The sequence below is a fragment of the Ambystoma mexicanum genome, chromosome 10 (genome assembly GCF_040938575.1).
Source record: "Ambystoma mexicanum isolate Mex_15411 chromosome 10, UKY_AmexF1_1, whole genome shotgun sequence".
Classification (NCBI taxonomy): Eukaryota; Metazoa; Chordata; class Amphibia; order Caudata; family Ambystomatidae; genus Ambystoma; species Ambystoma mexicanum.
The window spans coordinates 726961601-726979212 of record NC_090932.1 but is presented as its reverse complement, the minus strand read 5'-3'; the positions used below and the strand labels follow the sequence as shown (position 1 = coordinate 726979212).

At 46.8% G+C, this 17612-nt stretch overlaps 1 protein-coding gene across 38 annotated transcripts in view; it reads left to right on the top strand.

Annotated features, from left to right (window-relative positions):
* The window catches only part of LOC138491680 (von Willebrand factor A domain-containing protein 5A-like), a 925839-nt gene that overhangs the window by 119264 nt on the left and 788963 nt on the right, over nucleotides 1-17612 (top strand). For all 38 annotated transcript variants that reach the window (XM_069618327.1, XM_069618326.1, XM_069618336.1 and 35 more), the window contains one exon: nucleotides 377-433. In XM_069618327.1, coding sequence (XP_069474428.1) covers nucleotides 382-433 — 52 coding nt within the window. In that variant the 5' untranslated portion in view covers nucleotides 377-381. The remainder of the gene's footprint in view (nucleotides 1-376; nucleotides 434-17612) is intronic.

Below are 17612 nucleotides of genomic sequence, written 5' to 3'. Positions count from 1 at the left end.
TCCCCATCTGATAGCCTCCCTCAGGTCAACCTTTTTGTCCCAGGACAGCTTCTGCCTGTTTTTTGTCATGTTCGTCTTTTTGTCCGCGCCCTCACACCCATGGGTCTATGGATACGCACTATAAATGCAATAAAGTAAAGTAAAGTAAAAGCAAGAATGGCTTCATGGGACACTTTTGAATTGTTTTCTGCCCTCAGTGAGTATTTCTAATCCCCTGTTCTTGCACACCAAACTGAATCTTGCATGTTTAATTTGTCAACTCCATAAAGGCTGTACTCTCTTTCAGAGGAGTGGAAGGGAGCAAAATTGAAGAGAGAATGTCATACCTTGATTTGATTCCCAAAAGGTCACTCATGTTTCTTTCCTTTGTTTTTAGAGAAGATGGCCGACATGAATAGGTGTTGTGGACTTCTCACCGCTGCCAAGAAACCAGGTGCGTCCTCTAACCATTATTACGTGCTCTAAGTATCTCTGCATTCGGTTTCCATAAAATTCTTCAATACTGGCTGTATATTTTACTGTCTCGGGATTTCACCCTCCTCATTTTTGTACTATAATCTGTATTACTAAACTCTTCATATTAGGGGTGATTAAATATCTGAGGAATGAGTTTCATTAGACCCTAGATCCCATAGTCGTCGTATTAATTATGCTACACATTTTGCTCGCTTTGTATTTTCTTTGCCCATGTTCCAGAAGGAGTAATTATAATTTGGTAGAACTCTTGAGGCTAAAAGACTCTCAATATAAACCCTCAGAAAGCTTGTTTAATAGCACAGGACAGTCCTAAATGGTGACTGGAAAGGCATTTTATAGAGTGACATCACAGTTTGCTATTGGTATGCAGACAGCAGCATGGTAAAATGATTAACTTCAGAAACACTAGCATGACATTTCTGAGATTGCCATCACAATTTCTGTGCCTGTCAGCGTAGACTGCCTGTCAGTGTAGACACCATATTGACAATGTGCTTAATTTAAGCAACACAAGCATGGCAGTGATAAAGCTGGCATCAAGTTTCTCCAGGAGCAATCTAAGCAACAGCATGGCAATGTGTTCCACAGAGCAATACTGTATGGCATTGTTGAAGCTAGCATCAGTATGTTCTGGGGACAATGTAAACAGCAGCTTGACAGTGTGCTTAAATGTGTACTCAGTGGATGCCATTTTTGAAACTGGCATCACACACTTCTGGGAGAACTATGTACAATCTTGAAAATGTACTTATCTGAGGCAACAATGTCATGGGAGAGTTGCCAGTGCCATCAAGTTTTGATGTAGGGAATTTGCTACCACGATCAGCATATGATCTACTAGGGCAACACTGACATGGCAGCCTCGAGCGATACATCAACATTTCCTGTGAGGAATGTGCACACCAGCTTGATAAAGTGTTCCACTGTGGCAATCCTGGCATGGCAGTGATACAACTGGCATCACAGATCTATAGGGGAAATCTAAATAGCAGCATGGTAATGTGTTATTTGGGGCAACACTGTATGGCATTGTTGAAACTAGCATGAGTACTTTCTGCGGGCAATGTTGATGACACCTTGACAGTGTGCCTAAAATGTGTAGCACACAGATGGCGTGTTCGAAAGTGGCATCACATGTTTCTTTGATACTGTCGTTAACTATGACGAAATTGGCAAATATCAGGGGGCACTGCAGACATGATCATGACAATGGGCCTCATTACGACCCTGGCGGAAATGGAAAAATGATGGCGGAAATGCAATACCGCCATCGAACACCGCTCGTTGCGATCATGACCCGTCACCGTAAAGTACGATGCCAATAGCGACACCGCATTGAACGGCAACGCTAACTGCACCAAGTACGCGCACGCGCGCCTTGCAAAACCGGAATCACCGCCATGGCGCAACGGTACGCGAATTCTGACCCTAGCGGACATGTACTGAACGCCATCAAGCACGTCGTAAAGTACCATTCCGCCATGGCGAGAAATACGGCAACGCGAACCAACCGTAAATGGCCCACTGAGTGCCTGTACTCCACTCCCTGGCCTCATTGCACAACTCCTGGCAGGCGCAATGTACTCACACTATCCAACCAGTGAAATCCACAATTCACCCATGCATGCCAACGTAGAAAAGCATGCAGGGGCTCAAAGCGCCCCGTGAGTGGGCATCCATGTACGGCATGTCACCATAGCCGTACTGACGCAGCACAGGCATGTGAAGGTACAATACATCAAAATGAAAATCAAGAACACATGACACAAAACAACAGTAGACCCCCATCGCTTGCCACCAGCGCAAGGCAACATCCAAAACAGCATCCTGAGGGGGATTGCACCAGCCCTGTACTCATGCCAGCAAACAAACCAACCATCAGCAGAAGCATGTACCACACAAGTCGGCAGAGTGACTGAGCAGCCAGGCTCATCCCAAGAAGGGCCGATGGGAGCTGCAGGGCACAGATGGCATCAATACAGAAGCTATTCCAATGGACATGACCCCAGTCCCCCTCCAACAAACGCACGCAAACACAGTCACCTGTGACCAGCCACATTCTGAACAACCCATCATTCCACCAATCGACCTGGCTGACAGGCACCAGTCGGCCAAAAGCCAATCCCCCGCCCCTGAACAGCACATCATGTAAACAGTCACAATGGCAGCCCCCATCCGTGACCATACTGTGCTACGTAGGCAAACGCGGCCAGTACTGTACCACACAACTCAACTCAGAAGGCGGAACACAATGCAGATCATCACGCAATACATACCGCCACAAAGCGAAAACTCGCCACATCACCTGCAAAGAACAACGCAACACGACAAATATCGGAATACAATTTAAATGCACATCCAAATGACAAAGGCCCCACAGCAATTTGCAAAATACCACCAAAACAACCATCATCACCGAGGGCTGCATCTGCAATAATTGACCGGCTTCCACTTGTGTGACGCCCTGTACCATCATGGCACACAGGGCCTACATCAACGTTCCAAAAGGCAACATGGAAGCGGCAAGAACCGCAGGTCCGTCCCATGAGGCAGGCACTAGTCGAGCTGAAAGGCCGAAATGTTGCACCTAGCCACCAGTACAGCGTAAGGGCATGTGGCCCATTGGCGATCGTCCCATATGATCGAAATGGTGCTCCACTGATTCACCCGAAGCTGCAGGAGTCGAGAGTAAAAACCATCTGGAGGAGTGGCGTAGAGATGGCATCTGCAATAGGGCAGGAGATACCTGTCACCCAAAAGAAACACAAATCAACCGATTGCATTACGGGACTCATGATGCATTACAATTTTCATTCAACACACCAAATCCACACCCATATGCATGCTAGCCCACTCCAAAGGAATATACACACCCCTAAATCAGTATCGAATCATAACGAAACCAATCGAGCTAAATACACCACTGTCAACGTCGGTTACTGTGCATGCGTCCGTCAAGATAGAACCCATGACATGGGATTAGTAACGTGCCTAGACACAAGTGTATGAAGGCGCGTCGAGACAGGGAGGATCCGACAAGGGCAGATAGACGTATGTCCCACTATGGCAGCCTTGCATCACATAACGCAGGGGAAGGGGAGTGAATCAAAAAACCCATGTACATGGCAGACCCTAAACGGAATCATCAGTCCATGCATCCACACATCATTCCCTCATCCCGCAATGAAAACGCATGAATATTCACTCACATAATATGTGAAACTTCCATCGCGTCTGTGCGTAATGCAGTCCGCAAAAACCACTGTGCCCCTGGCCGGATCTGTAGTGTTGTGAAGCAAGATGGATTTGGGAACGTCCTGCCTTATCGTCCACAACGCTATTGCGCATCCCATTCAATTCATATCATTCATTGCCTGCTCGTTATGGGCCATGTCCCAAGGACATTCTACAATAGAACGTTACATTTCCAGCCAGACCTGTGGGCGTATCCTCGCCGCTACTTCAAAACCCAAAATGCTGGCCTTCGAATTCCTCACTTGCAACATTACGTCGAAAATGCTTCTGTGAACGCTTGCATTCACAATTACATCAATGTAGTGCGGCTGTGTGTCATGATGCTAACTGGCTGCATTCACAAATGGCACGCCACGCCCGTCGGTGAAGTACGTTACTGTGCTGCATGAGGGTCGGCCATCGATCGAGCCCTACATGCCACTGACTCTTCACAGGTATGTAAGCAGCTGCAATCATAGCATGTGTAACAATGGGAGCATAGCATGAAGATCAGTCAAAGTACATCACACTGCCATCGGGATTTGATACATGATTCAAATCCCAAGATGCCATGCGGCCAAATGCAGCCTTACGGGCGGGACGTGCTCGGCCAGAAGGGATTGCATCTGCCACAGATTCATTCAATCAGCACAGGTGGAGGCCATACAGGCCGACAGCACATATATTGCAGACCCAAACCCCTCCCACAACCACTCCCACTCCAAAATGCTACCGGCAGGACTAGCGATGTTGGGCCTGGGGTACCAGATAGCACTGCAAGTGCTACAACTACAAGAAGACGACGAACAACAACAGGTACAACAACCGGGCGCACAGGGGAGACGGAGGAGAAGGAGGAGGAGGAGGGCAAGGCAGGGTCAGCAAGGCCCACAAGCACTGCCACTACCACCACGCAGGCGGCCCGCAATCCCACGCCTCCGAGCCGATCCGTTCAACCTCACTGCTGAGCAGATCCACACCCTCTACCGTTTGGACCGGGACACCATAATCGCCATTGTGGACATGACACATGCTGACCTCGTGAGCATGATAGATAGCCCAACCGCCATCCCACCCCTACTGAAGGTGGTGTCTGCACTCCACTTCCTGGCCACAGGCACCTACCAGCACACAGTGGGACAGTTGCATGGCATTTCACAGCCACTGTTCTCACGGACACTCTTCCAAGTGCACGATGCCCTCCTGAAGCACGCCGACGACCACATCACACTACCACGCACGTACCAGGAGATTACCAACGCTAAAGTGGGATTCCATGCACTTGGCGGCATCCCGGGTTGCATTGGTGCCATCGACTGCACCCATGTTGAATTGGTTGTCCCACATGCCATGGAGGTCCAGTACCGCAACCGGAAACAATTTCATTCAATCAATGTGCAAATGGTGTGTGACTCCAACAAGATATTTACGCATTGTTGTGCCAGATTTCCAGGATCTACCCATGATTCCATGGTCCTGAGGAACACAAGAATACCACGCTACATGGAGCGACACGCAGGGCACAGATCCTGGCTACTCGGTGAGTCTCATTCCATGCATGACATCGTGGCCCATTTGATGCGTCAATGACCTTGCAGGGGGGGGGGGGGGCTACTTAGCACTATCATTCCACTGACACCCTTTATTCGTCTCATACAGGTGATGCCGGGTATCCACTGAAGAGATGGCTCCTTACACCAATCCGGAACCCACAGAACGAGCATGAGGAGGACTACAACCATGCCCACTCACGTACCCGTGTGGTCATTGAACAGGCATTCGGCCTACTGAAGGCTCGTTTCCGCAGCCTCAGCAGGTCTGGCGGGGCACTCATGTACAGCCATGAGAAGGTTTCTAAGATGGTCATGGCATGTGTCATGCTGCACAACATGTGCATACGTAGGAATGTGCCCATGCCCCCTGACGCTGTACTGCATGCACCTGAAGATGATGATGATGATGAGGGTGGGGATGTGGAGGCACCTCAAGGAGTCCATGAGGCACAGGATGTACGTGCAAACCGACAGAGCATCATAGATGCATGCTTCTAGCAACCACGCATGGTGCCTATTACACGGAAAGGGGACCTGTGGCACTGTGTGTGTGTAGTACAGGCACATTGTGGACTGTACGCCTATGAAGGCCTCGTACGCAAATATCAATGTCCACACATGTCATTGGATGATAATGAGGTGCTGTATTGTTAATGTGAATTGATTTATACACCCTATGGACCCGCCACCCAGTGAAGCCCAACACACCCCCTCCACCCTACTCCCTCCCCCCCCAACACCAGTGTCCGAATATGCATGCTGTCCGTGGGTAGACGCTATTGCAAGCCCCCTCTACGGGTATCAGGGGCACCCCTGCCCGTGGAGCGCAGGTTCCTGCCAGATCTGCGTTGGGGGCTGCCCTGGACGGAACTTGCCACGGATGATGTCTCTGCCTGCTCGCGTCCATGCATGTCTCTGAGGGTTTGTGAGAGCTCCGAGAGCACACGGCGCACAGCAGCAAGTTCAGCACAAACGTCTTTGGACGTCGCATGCAGTTCCCCCCTCAGGCTCTCGGTGCTTTTCTCCATTTGTGCTCTCAGGCTCTCGGTGCTTCTCTCCATTTCTCCCCTGAGGCTCTCACTACTTTTCTCTATTTGTGCCCTGAGTGTCTCGGTGGATGTTTCCATGGCTGCCCTGGAACCCCCGCATTCATTTGCATGGTCCTTGAGTAGCGTGGACGCTTCCTGCTGTTGCTCGATCAGCAGGTCGAGGGACTGTTGCCTCTGCTGGGCCATGGACATTTGCGGTGGTGTGACAGGGGGGCTGCTCAACACATGTTGCCTTGGCACAGGACTTGTGGGGGTTGGCCAGTCGTCGTCTTCAGGGTGCCCCTGCGTGGTTTCGTCATGGTGTAGGGGATGGAACATGCAGGGGGATTGGGAAAGGTCATGGATGGTACCTACGTCGCCAGCACTGTTTTCCGTGTCGGAGCATGCTGGCATGACAGCTGTGTCACCTATGGTGCTGCTACCACCAGAGGCAGTGCCATCAGATACGTTCTTGGGGGGGACCTGTGGTGCTGGGGTTGTGGACTTGCTGGCTGCTGGGGTGCCTGTTGCAGTCCCCTCCAGTGTGCTGCCACTTGATTCCTGCTGCTGCCGTGTCTTGATCCTTGCACCTGAGGTGGAGGCTCTTGGGACGTTGGTCCTGGCCCTCTTTGCAGGCGTGCTGGTAGGGGTGTCCTGCAGCTCGTCGTTGGTATCGGACCCTGTGGTGGAGTAAAGAGGGGCGAGCGTTAGTTATGGGTCTGTCGGATTTGGAATGGCAACGTATCAAATGCATTGGGGTGGTACATGAGGCTGATTTGGGACTGGGCCTTGGAGGTGGTCTCATTTTCGTGTGGATTGAGGATGCATTCATTTGGCTGCCTGCAGTTAGGGGGTGCATGCTGCACATGTAGGGGTTGTTTATGGCTTCTTGATTGATTTGTTTGTTCATTCTGACTTTTAGAGGGCGCTGTCAGGGCAAAGTATGTATTGCACTATGGGGTCACATGGTACTGCACATGTTCGTGGTTTGTGGATTTCGCATTGTTTCTCTTGGCCAACCTACCTGATTCTCCGGATGTCGGCACTCCTTTCTCCATCCCTCCGACTCCCTCTATGCTCTCCATTCCTATGGTGGAGGCGCAGATTTCCTCCCAGGGGGTCAACTTGATGGGCGACTCTGAACCCCCCCCGGTAGCTGTGGCGATGTTCCTGTTCGCAGAAAGTATGCTGCGTACGCGGATCCGCAGGTCGTCCCACCGCTTGCGACATTGCTGTGGCGTGCGGGGTGTTGTCCCCACCGCACTTACGCGCTGTGCCACCAGGGCCCATATGGCCTTCTTGTTGGCAAGGGCCGTCCTGGTCATTTGACTGGAGAAGACGACGGCGGCATTTTCCTGGAGGGTCTCGGTGAGCACGGTCAGTTCCTCTCGGGAGAAGTGTACCTGCCGCTTGCGGTCACACGCTTTCTTGGCTACCTTTCCCATATTTATTTTTTTGACTGGGGTTGCTAACGGGTTGGGATGTGTGTCAGGGTCGGATTTTTATGGTTGTGTTGGGATTCGGATTTTATAGTTGTGCGGCGTGCTGTTTCCCGTTCCGGCCACATGCTTTTACTTCCGTTTCCGTATATTTACGGTGGCCGTAATTTGCGGTGCCCGCTCGTTACGGTGACCGCTCATTACGGTGACCGCTAAGATGGGTGGCGGTATTGCACCTGGTGCAGCGTACGGCGGCGGTGAGGGCCGTTTTGGGGTCATTTCCGCCATCGCAGCCTTTCGGATTCCGCCATGGCGTAATGCTCGTGCCCGATGGGTCGTAATTAGCCGCACTTTGCTCCTTCGTGCAATGGCGGAAACGCTATTTACGCTGTTGCGGTCCGGTCAGTCAATTTCCGCCAGGGTCGTAATGAGGCCCAATGTGTTTTACGGTTAAATCAGAAGCATGGTATTTTCACGACCGGCATTCATATGTTCTGCGTGCAATGTAGACACCAGCTTGACAAAGTGATTAACTGCAGCCTCACTGTTATGTCACTCTTTATATGGACATATTTTTAGGTGGGGGACGATAGACGCCATGTTGACAGTGTGCTTAAAATGGGCAAATATAGCATGGCAGAGTTGAAACCGGAATCATAATGTTTCACTGGGTCAGTGTGAACCACAGCATGGCACTCTGTTTAACTGGGGTAGCACTGTCTGTCATAGCATTTGAGAATGCTATCAACATTATTGGGGATCAGTGTAGATGTGTACATGACAGTTTTTTTTGTCTAAGGCAACTATGACATAAACATTGTTGAAACCGGCATCACAATTTCTTAGGGGCAACATAAACACCAGCATGACAATGTGCTATAAAGGGGCAACACTTGCATGGCACTGTTGAAATATGTGAATAGTGACGGCCATTTCTAACTTGAAAAACGCGATTGGCAATCTTAAACCGACAGGCTGGCACGCTGACCCTGCCGAACATAAGAGTACCTTGGTGTATTTGAACATCACCCCTGGCGGGATAGGTCCTTAAGCATCCTGTCAAGCAGCACCCTAAAATATTTGAGAAATGCACTAAAATGATTCCATCACTGATGCTTATTAGAACAACATTCAGATGTACCGATTTATCCTGGCATGTGGTGGCAGTGCCCCAGCAGCTAAGTCTGATTGTGATTTATAATCTGGGAATTATGTCTGCATTTTATTAACTTGCGCCAAACATATGTCTGATGTGCAATAAATGATGAATCGCTTGGCACAATGTTCAAAATTGGCGTAATTTATACATGAATCCAAGCACGTCAGGGATAAACTGTCTTAGTGGTTAAAAAAAGAATCCTCTGCACGTTATTGATCTTTTGCTGCACTAGATAATTCATAATCAGTGGCGTCGCCAGAAATCAAATTTAGGAGGGGCATAGAGGCGGTCAAAGACAAAAGTGGGGGGAGGGGGCACAGACAAAAGTAGGGGGAGAACATGGTCACTGCTCGTTTTAGGTAGGGGGGCACAAGGGGGGCACAGGGCTTCACAGAGGGGGGGCCCGGCCCCACCCAGCCGCCCCCCTAGCGACGCCACTGTAAAATGTAGTGACACACTTTTTCTTCTGACTCTATTAAATGTATCTAAAAAATATATAATTCAGAGGAATACATCCAGCATTTGTTGATGCTCCTTGTCATTACAAGCATACATCACATTCAGCAGTGTTCTTTTATGGTTTTTGAAATGGGTGTTCGGTTTTGGCCATGTAATTAAGAGTGTTCCCTTTTAGCAATGCATCTTTTGGATATATTATTGAGATATAATCATTTTATTAAGTTTGCCCGACAGGTGTTTCCCACCTTTTCGTACACTTAGTCAGACCTGTGACCAATTTCTGAAAAATAAATATAAATAAATGTATACATTAACAATTGTATTCAGGAATTCACATTATCTGCAATAAAACAACGGCAGTAGGTATGGGAATATGGGAAGCTAACTGTGTCATCCCTAGTACCTCTGAACTTGTTTTTTAAAAAAACAATTTTATTTGATTTAAGTGTATATGGTTTCATTGTACAACCTTAACACTATATACATAATAAACAAAAAGGCAGTAAAGCAATAGCAAAATGCAAATTGCGTTTCAAATAACAATCCACAAATAATATAATCTAACAATTGATTAACATCCTAATCATAAAATTATAAAACCATATAGCATACAAAATACATTATAGATACTAAAATGGTAATCCATTTTTTCCACTAAAGTTAATTTAAAAGTTCTATCCATTTTCACCAACTAGTTACATTATGTTAGTTTGAAAAGTATGAACTAGGCCATGCTAATTTACGGAGCACCATTTTCCATACATGATATGCAGCAGCCGTTATAACCAAGGATTCTGTAGAAAAAATAGCACTCCTGATTCGAATACAGCCTTTCAGAGCCTACCACCAATTTGCTATAGCCTTTATAGTAGGAATCAGCCAGAACCAGACATTGCAATATCAAGTCCTACTCTTCTGTATCATAGTTCCACAAAGGCTGCATAGTCTTGCTTCCTGATAAATGTCCTGCAATGCGCCCGTATGTTCGACTATAGGCAGGATTCCTAGGTGCAGGTATATAATAACTTGCTTCAAAGGCTCAAACCCTGTGTTCAGTACTCCCGATAATTTTGCTTCGTACTTAATTTCAGAGTATTCGACTCTCGATCCCATTTCTTTGTTTTACGTTTAAGGACAATAGCAAATTGGTGATAGTTTTCCTCTGTTGGTAGAGATAGAGAAATAGCCAAAAGATGTTCCACGACAGATTGCCCTAAATCCAGAAATAGAGGATTCTGGCAATAATTTTTAGCTTCCTTAGCCAGTAGCTCTAGGAGAGAGTTGGCCTATGTATCCTTCTGTAGTAATTTCACATAAAATGTACATTGCATAATTAGCTACTGGGCCACAAGTGAAAGACTGCCCAACTCGCACCTGTTGGGGTGGTCGATAAAGGTCCCAATGAGAAAGGGGGGTTCGCGTTGCGCACACGCCATATTGGAGACTGGGGGGATGGCAATGTTGACGCGATGTTGTGATTTAGCATGTATCTAGTGTAGTTAATAAGGAAGGGTAAGTGTTACTTTTAGTGTTACTTTGTGTTTAAATTGATACATTTTAGATGTGCATGCAGGCAGTAAGAAAATGTTAAATCTGCTGATGCAATATAAACATAATGAAGGTGTGTGGTGTGGCTCATAGCGCCTAAATGTTGGGCAGCGAGTAGCTTCATATGTGCACGTGAGAAAGGAGATTTGCAATGGAGAAACCACTGTGAGAGGATGTGGTAGTCTTCAACATACATGCACAGACATACATGCATGGGGTGTTTAGGGACATGTGTTTGGGACAGTTGGGGTACATGGTGAATAACACAAATCTGTATGCCGCAAATCCTCTCGTAGTTATGGATTGTGCAGGCCCAGAAGCCTGGGGTTGACAAGATGAATTTAGTTTGACTGGGAAAACTGGTTTAGCAAGTTTGAAGGTTGAGGAAGGGAAGCAGGCAGCTGCGATAATATCAGATGGTCTGCTACAGCCAGGCTCATGTTTTTACAACTTGATACTATTGTGGAGAGGAGATGCAATCTTTTTAAGTAGATGGGAGCCTGTTATTCAAACCGGGCGCAAGGGATGATTAAGGGCAGAATGAACAGATGGTATATGGGTTTCAAGCAGGTTCTCAGGATGTGCCCAGAGGCCATGCGTGTTTAATTGGTAGTCGTACAGATTAGTGTGAAATAATGACACCAGCAAGTCTGGGTGGATAAGATATTTATCGCCAGTTCTCTGCTCACTTGTGAAGAAGGGAAGGGTCACCAAGTCTGGACGCGGCAAAGGCGGCACCAAGAGGCACAGGAAAGTGCTGCAAGACAACATCTAGGGCATCACCAAGCCCACCATCCACCGCCTGGCCCGCGGTGGTGGAGTCAAGCGCATCTCCGGCCTCATCTACGAGGAGACCCAGGGCGTGCTGAAGGATTTCCTGGAGCACGTGATCTGGGACGCCATCACATACACCGAGCACGCCAAGAGGAAGACGGTCACCGTCATGGATGTGGTCCATGCCCTGAAGCGCCAGGGACGCACCCTGTACGGATTTGCGGGGTTGAGCAGACCCGCACCCACCTCTAGTCCCAACACCACAACACAGAGGAGAGGAGACAGCAATCACTGTTGCCCCACCCCTCTTATTACTCTTATTACTCTTATTAACATTACCCCTTCATTCAGTAATCACCCGTAATACTGCTAGAATCTAAATTCTTCTGCATTGACTGCCACACCTTGCATTTAGTCCTTTGCATTGACTGCTGTACCTTGCATTTAGGCATTTTTCCCACTATCCAGGAATGTCAAATCTAGGTGCGTTACGGACTGACTGCTGTACCTTGCATTTAGGCCTTTCCCCACTATCCAGGAATATCAAATCTAGGTCTGTTACGTGCTGACTGCTGTACCTTGCATTTAGGCTTTTTCCCCACTATCCAGGAATATCAAATCTAGGTGTGTTTGGCCTTGATGGCTGTACCTTGCCTTTAGGCCTTTTTCCCAGATAAAGATGTAAGGAAAACCCACTAACCCAACTCAAAAACCTCATCTTTCTGCATACACTTCTCATACAGAAACTCATACAACCACTTCTCTGCACAGCAATCCGCACGTACTTCACTACATTGCAACTACAGACAAACACATAATCCCAGCACAACAGCACATGGGAATTCGCACTGACCCAAAAACCACACTTAAACTTAGCGAACGGTGCAAAACGAACTGAAGCTGCCAACAGGACATTACAACTCTCACTGTCATATTCCCCCTACACCCTACTAACTCCCTACTATCCCCCTTTTTCAGATCTGCCCGAGCGCCTAGGGACCACTCCGGTGGTGACGGTGCGCAGTACAACTACCTTTAACATTAACATCAGCATAGTTGGTATAGCGGACATCCAGGAGATCAAGAAGGTCCGAGAGCGGTTTAATATAGACATTAAACAAAGTAGGTACAATACAGAAGCCCTGAAGCACTCAACAGGGCATGGACTACGCCCCCTCCACTGCCACCCTACATGAGCGTGGTCCCAAAAAAGAAGAGAACCAATGCACTGTAGCTTCAGTGCAGCCAGCCAAAGATTTTAACCTATCAACCAGGAGTCCATGACCAACCAAATCAAAAGCCGTAGACAGATCTAGCAAAATCAGGAGCGCAGGATGACCACTTTCAACAATATCAGACAAACTGGATTTTAAATCGAGAAGGGCAGTCTCAACCCATGGCGTGATCTAAAACCTGATTGCCACATACCAAGTATGTATGGAACCTGGAGTCACTCGGACTTAAAAGCAAAATGGTGAGCATTGAATTGTGTTATTCCTCTCTCAGACATTTCTGCTGGGAGGAACTATTCCATTATAGAGAAAGAACTACTGTCTTACAGGTGGGCTATATGACACTTCGAAGCATTGTAAGTAGTAGCCAAACCTCCTACTCGGCTCCACACATACTACCAAACAAACAGTCACTACAACCATAATGGCGAAACATGCATAGCTCGAAGGATATACCATCTCTGCATTGCGTGGTAGCACAATGCGAGCACAGGCTATATTTTCAGGAATGATTTGAGCAGTGTCACAGATGTCTCAAGAAATACTTAGTGTCTTAGAGATGGTTCAAACGTTTTTATTTGAATTATCAGGGGGCTAGGACCACCCATCTTTCTCACATCTAAAAAGCACCAATCCTCCATAGCCCAGGCATCCCTCCTCCCCAGGTTATTATATGCCACAGGTTCGACCATACTGTCTACGTTCTCACTTGTGCGAGAGGTGATGAGCTAAAGGCAGAACTCATTATATGTCTAACCTTCCTCAAGGACTTTCTAGACTGCCCCATCTCTATCTAGTGGTTAGAAATCTAAAAAGGGGTATTAGCTTGTACCTTAAATGTACTCTGCCTAATTCGATCTCCTTTCTTTCATGCCCCCATGCTCCTCTCCCTCACACTTCCGGATGTTCTGCTCTTACTAGTCACCTTCTTCGAAAAACCTGCCTGTTCATTTTCTATTAACTGTGTCTTCCTTCTCTGTCGCTCCGATGTCGCTCACTCCATATCGGCCTTATCTCCACCCTTTGATGTTGCTACTTTCTCCGCAACACTAATCCCTCCTCCACCCTTCTTTTCACTCCCCACTCTGCTACTCCTCCCTCCTCCATACTTCTACTCCCTCCTCCCGACTCCAGACTCTTTCAAGCACACTCACAAAACAGTACCACTTGAACTCACTCGCAATGCTTCACCTACTTCATAAATAGCCTCCACAGTCCACTTCACTGTCCTTCCTCATACTGGTATCTTGAACTGCTATCTCCATCTCCCCCAACCTCACCTAAACAACCCACAACTTCTTCCTTTTTCCTGCTGCCTCTCGTAACCCCCTCCCTATCCACTCATTGGTTCTCTGACCGTGGCCAATATGGACAAGTCTTCCCTGCCCAAGATGGATCAGAGTAACAGAATGTTTCAAAATGCAGGTTAAGCCCCACCACATTTCTCAGCATGGGCCCGTCATGCTGCTTGATTGGTGGCCCATGCTGTAAAGGGTTCATGTTAGGGGACTGAAGCACAGTTAAACCTAAGGTAAGCATAGTCTCTAAGTGTGGCTGACACTCTTTTTCAAGTTCCTGGTGGTCTAGGTGGACTGCCCTACCCTCCTCCTCAGGCGGAATGAGGCTGACTTGCAGTGCGCAGCACAGCTTCGATGACTGCCACGTAGGATCCCCGGGTTCTGTCTCTGTTGCTTCCCTTCACGCTCTGCTGATTTCTGATGGGGAAATTGCCTCTCTATTGGCTTTCTTTCTCTGCCAGAGTGTTCACTACATGGGGTGCTGTTGGCTCTCTGACTCGTGGGTGTTCTCCTTCCAGATTTGTTGTTTTTTCATTGAAATGTGAAGAAAAGACCCAGACAGTAATTGGCTTCATTGTCATTGAGTGAAGCAATTTGGTACTATGCAGGAATACACCAGCACATGGGAAGAGGACAGGAATTGTTACAACTGCCAGTTTCCCTTTCTCGGGTGGGACTGGTTTTGGATTCCTCCTTTACAGGCCTACCACACCAGGTTGAGTGGGGTCCCTATCTCATCCTGATAAGGCCAGTGTACTGACCTTGTCCCAGCTGATACCAGTAGCAACCCAAACAACGTTAGTACAATGGCCCAAAATAAAAGAATGTCCAGTGAAGGTTCTATAAAAATATAGACCTTTAATCAAACAAAGTGCAAACAACTAATCAGAAACAATAGAAACACCCACCCGTGTAAAATAAACACAGTGAATGTAGGCTTTTGTGAAATGGCACTCTGGGTAAATGAGCAGGGCCATCCAGGCAATTGATTGGCAACAATGTCTCGGGAGGATAGCATAGGGGCAAAGTGCTCGCCTTGGAAGCAAGACGACACGGAGCAACACAGGTTTGATCCCTGCATCCGCGCTTAGAAACCTCTGGGTATTAAGCGCGTTATAAATAACCTATCATACCAATGTCACTGTTCGAGGATATGCCTTTGAAGAACAAGATAGAGAAAGCAGCTTAAAAGTGACTATGCTCTCAAAATATGGAGCAGAGGGAGAGTGCCTATTCACAGTACCTTTATGTACCCTTGTCTTGCCTTGGGCACTCAACCGCATTCTGCTGGGCTTCTAGGTTTTTGGACCATAGCTGAGTCGCTGTCGAGCCATTTGAGCCAATGGCTCAAATGTCCCAAGTCTCGGGAGGATAGCTCAGGGGCAACATGCTCGCCTTTGAACAAAATGACACGGAGCAACACAGGTTCAATCCCCGCGTCTGCGCTTAGAAACCTCTGGGTATTAAGCGCTTTATAAGTAACCTATCATATAATATCAAAATGCAATCCCACTGGCGAAAGGCTTTGAGTTTATTCGAAGGTGCGCGGTCCAGATTGACCAAATCAAATCAGTGTTCAAAGTTATGAACATCACCTTCCCTCCAGCTGTCGTCTATATTTGAACTGCATCAGTGTGTTACCTCTACACCAAATCGTTACAGAGCCAGTATAGCAAAAGAGAATGACAACTAAATAACTTGTGGGAAGAAGCGTTGAGGGCACTTAAAACACCTCAGACCTTGAGTAACAATCACCCCCTATGGATTGCTGAGAGGAGTGATGATTCCTTAAACTGACGTTTTGTTTACTTGTTCCAATCTGAGGAGAAGGCAAACTTTTATTTGTTTTCCATTTGGTTTCGTCTTTCAACTACAGGAGATCCTATTATTTTGTAATTTATATCAACCCATGGAGAATCCATTCTGTTTTGTCTTTGAGTTGAATTCCTATACTTTAATTACTTTCTAAAAAAGTGCAGTTTTTTCTGTGTATCTCAATGACCCCCCTTCTGCTTCAGATGAACTCTATCCTGCATGTAGTAATAAGCCTCCTTTGCCTCGTTCTCTGCACGCTCCAACCACTTCGTACCCAAATGCAAACACCCTCAACTGCAAACTCACACTCATTTATCACTGCCTTCTGGGTCCTATTCATGGCCACCACTTTCCTAGCACCCCGACCCCACTCACTAAGTGGCAGCAGTAGGGACAACACTCATTTTGTGTCAGGAAATCATCTACTTACCTCTTACAGATTACTTTTCATGACTTAAAATGAGCTTCAGACCCGTTCCTTGCACTAGACTGTTTTCACATGCATGTATCAGAACCCCATTAGGAGCCCCTTTTTCTCTCCCAAATCAGTCAGCATTGGCAAGTACTCCACCTATCACGTTACTCCCCTCCCCGACCATGTTACCTCCACTGTTCTTCCTTCAAACCCCAGGTAATGTCCATATAACTTTGTCTCTGTTTGAACTCCAGCTCACTTCCTACTGGAGGGCTTGCAGATCCACAGCCAATAGCATCTGTCCCTATTTCTCTTTTCTTCTATAAAGGTAACTTCAGTCAGTTATAAAAATCACCAAAGTATTATTATTATTATTTATTTTTTTATTTGCATTTAAATTGTAGATGACGATTGTTTAAGCAAAAAAACCCAAAGATCGAGCGTACAACTAAACAGACAAACAAAAAACAACCAAACAACGCTTACGTTAAAAGACAAGTATATATGAACAAACATACAAACTGACAAACAAACGAACAACCAAGCCAAGCATACACACACTATATGAAACAAAAAAAACAACATAAACCACTTCTAAAATCGTTGACTTGCCCTCAAGTCCATCTCAGAGGTCATGCATGCTCATCTGCTGTCTTAATTGAACCCGTTCGTCAATCTCTTGTCTTCAAAGTTGTTTCTTTCCGACTTATTTTTTGGTATATCTTGAGGATCACAACTTTATCCTTCTGAATGCACTGTTTCTTCATGTGGTCTAGTTCTTTACTGGTCTACGAATAAAGGTTCTATGAATGTTATCAGTGCAATTACGTGAGTTATTTTGTTTCCTTTAATAAATGCTGACCAGCAAGCCTCCATGTCTCGTTTTTATAAAGTCGGTGAATAAATGATGGAAGAAGGTGGTTCGTCTCTCAACTAGGGCAAGACAATAAATAGTCCAATGGTTTAATGTTTCAATCTCCAAACTGTTTTTACAATGAAGGCACAAGTTACTTGTACACAATTTTCAAATGGATCTCACTTCATTTGTTGGTAATAGGTTGAGTTTTATGCGCAAGAATTGCTCTCTTAATTTGTTATCTGGAAATTTTTTCAGGCAAACACAAGTAGAATCCAGTCACTGAAACTCTCCTGAAATGTGTTCAACAAGAACTATTGTAAAA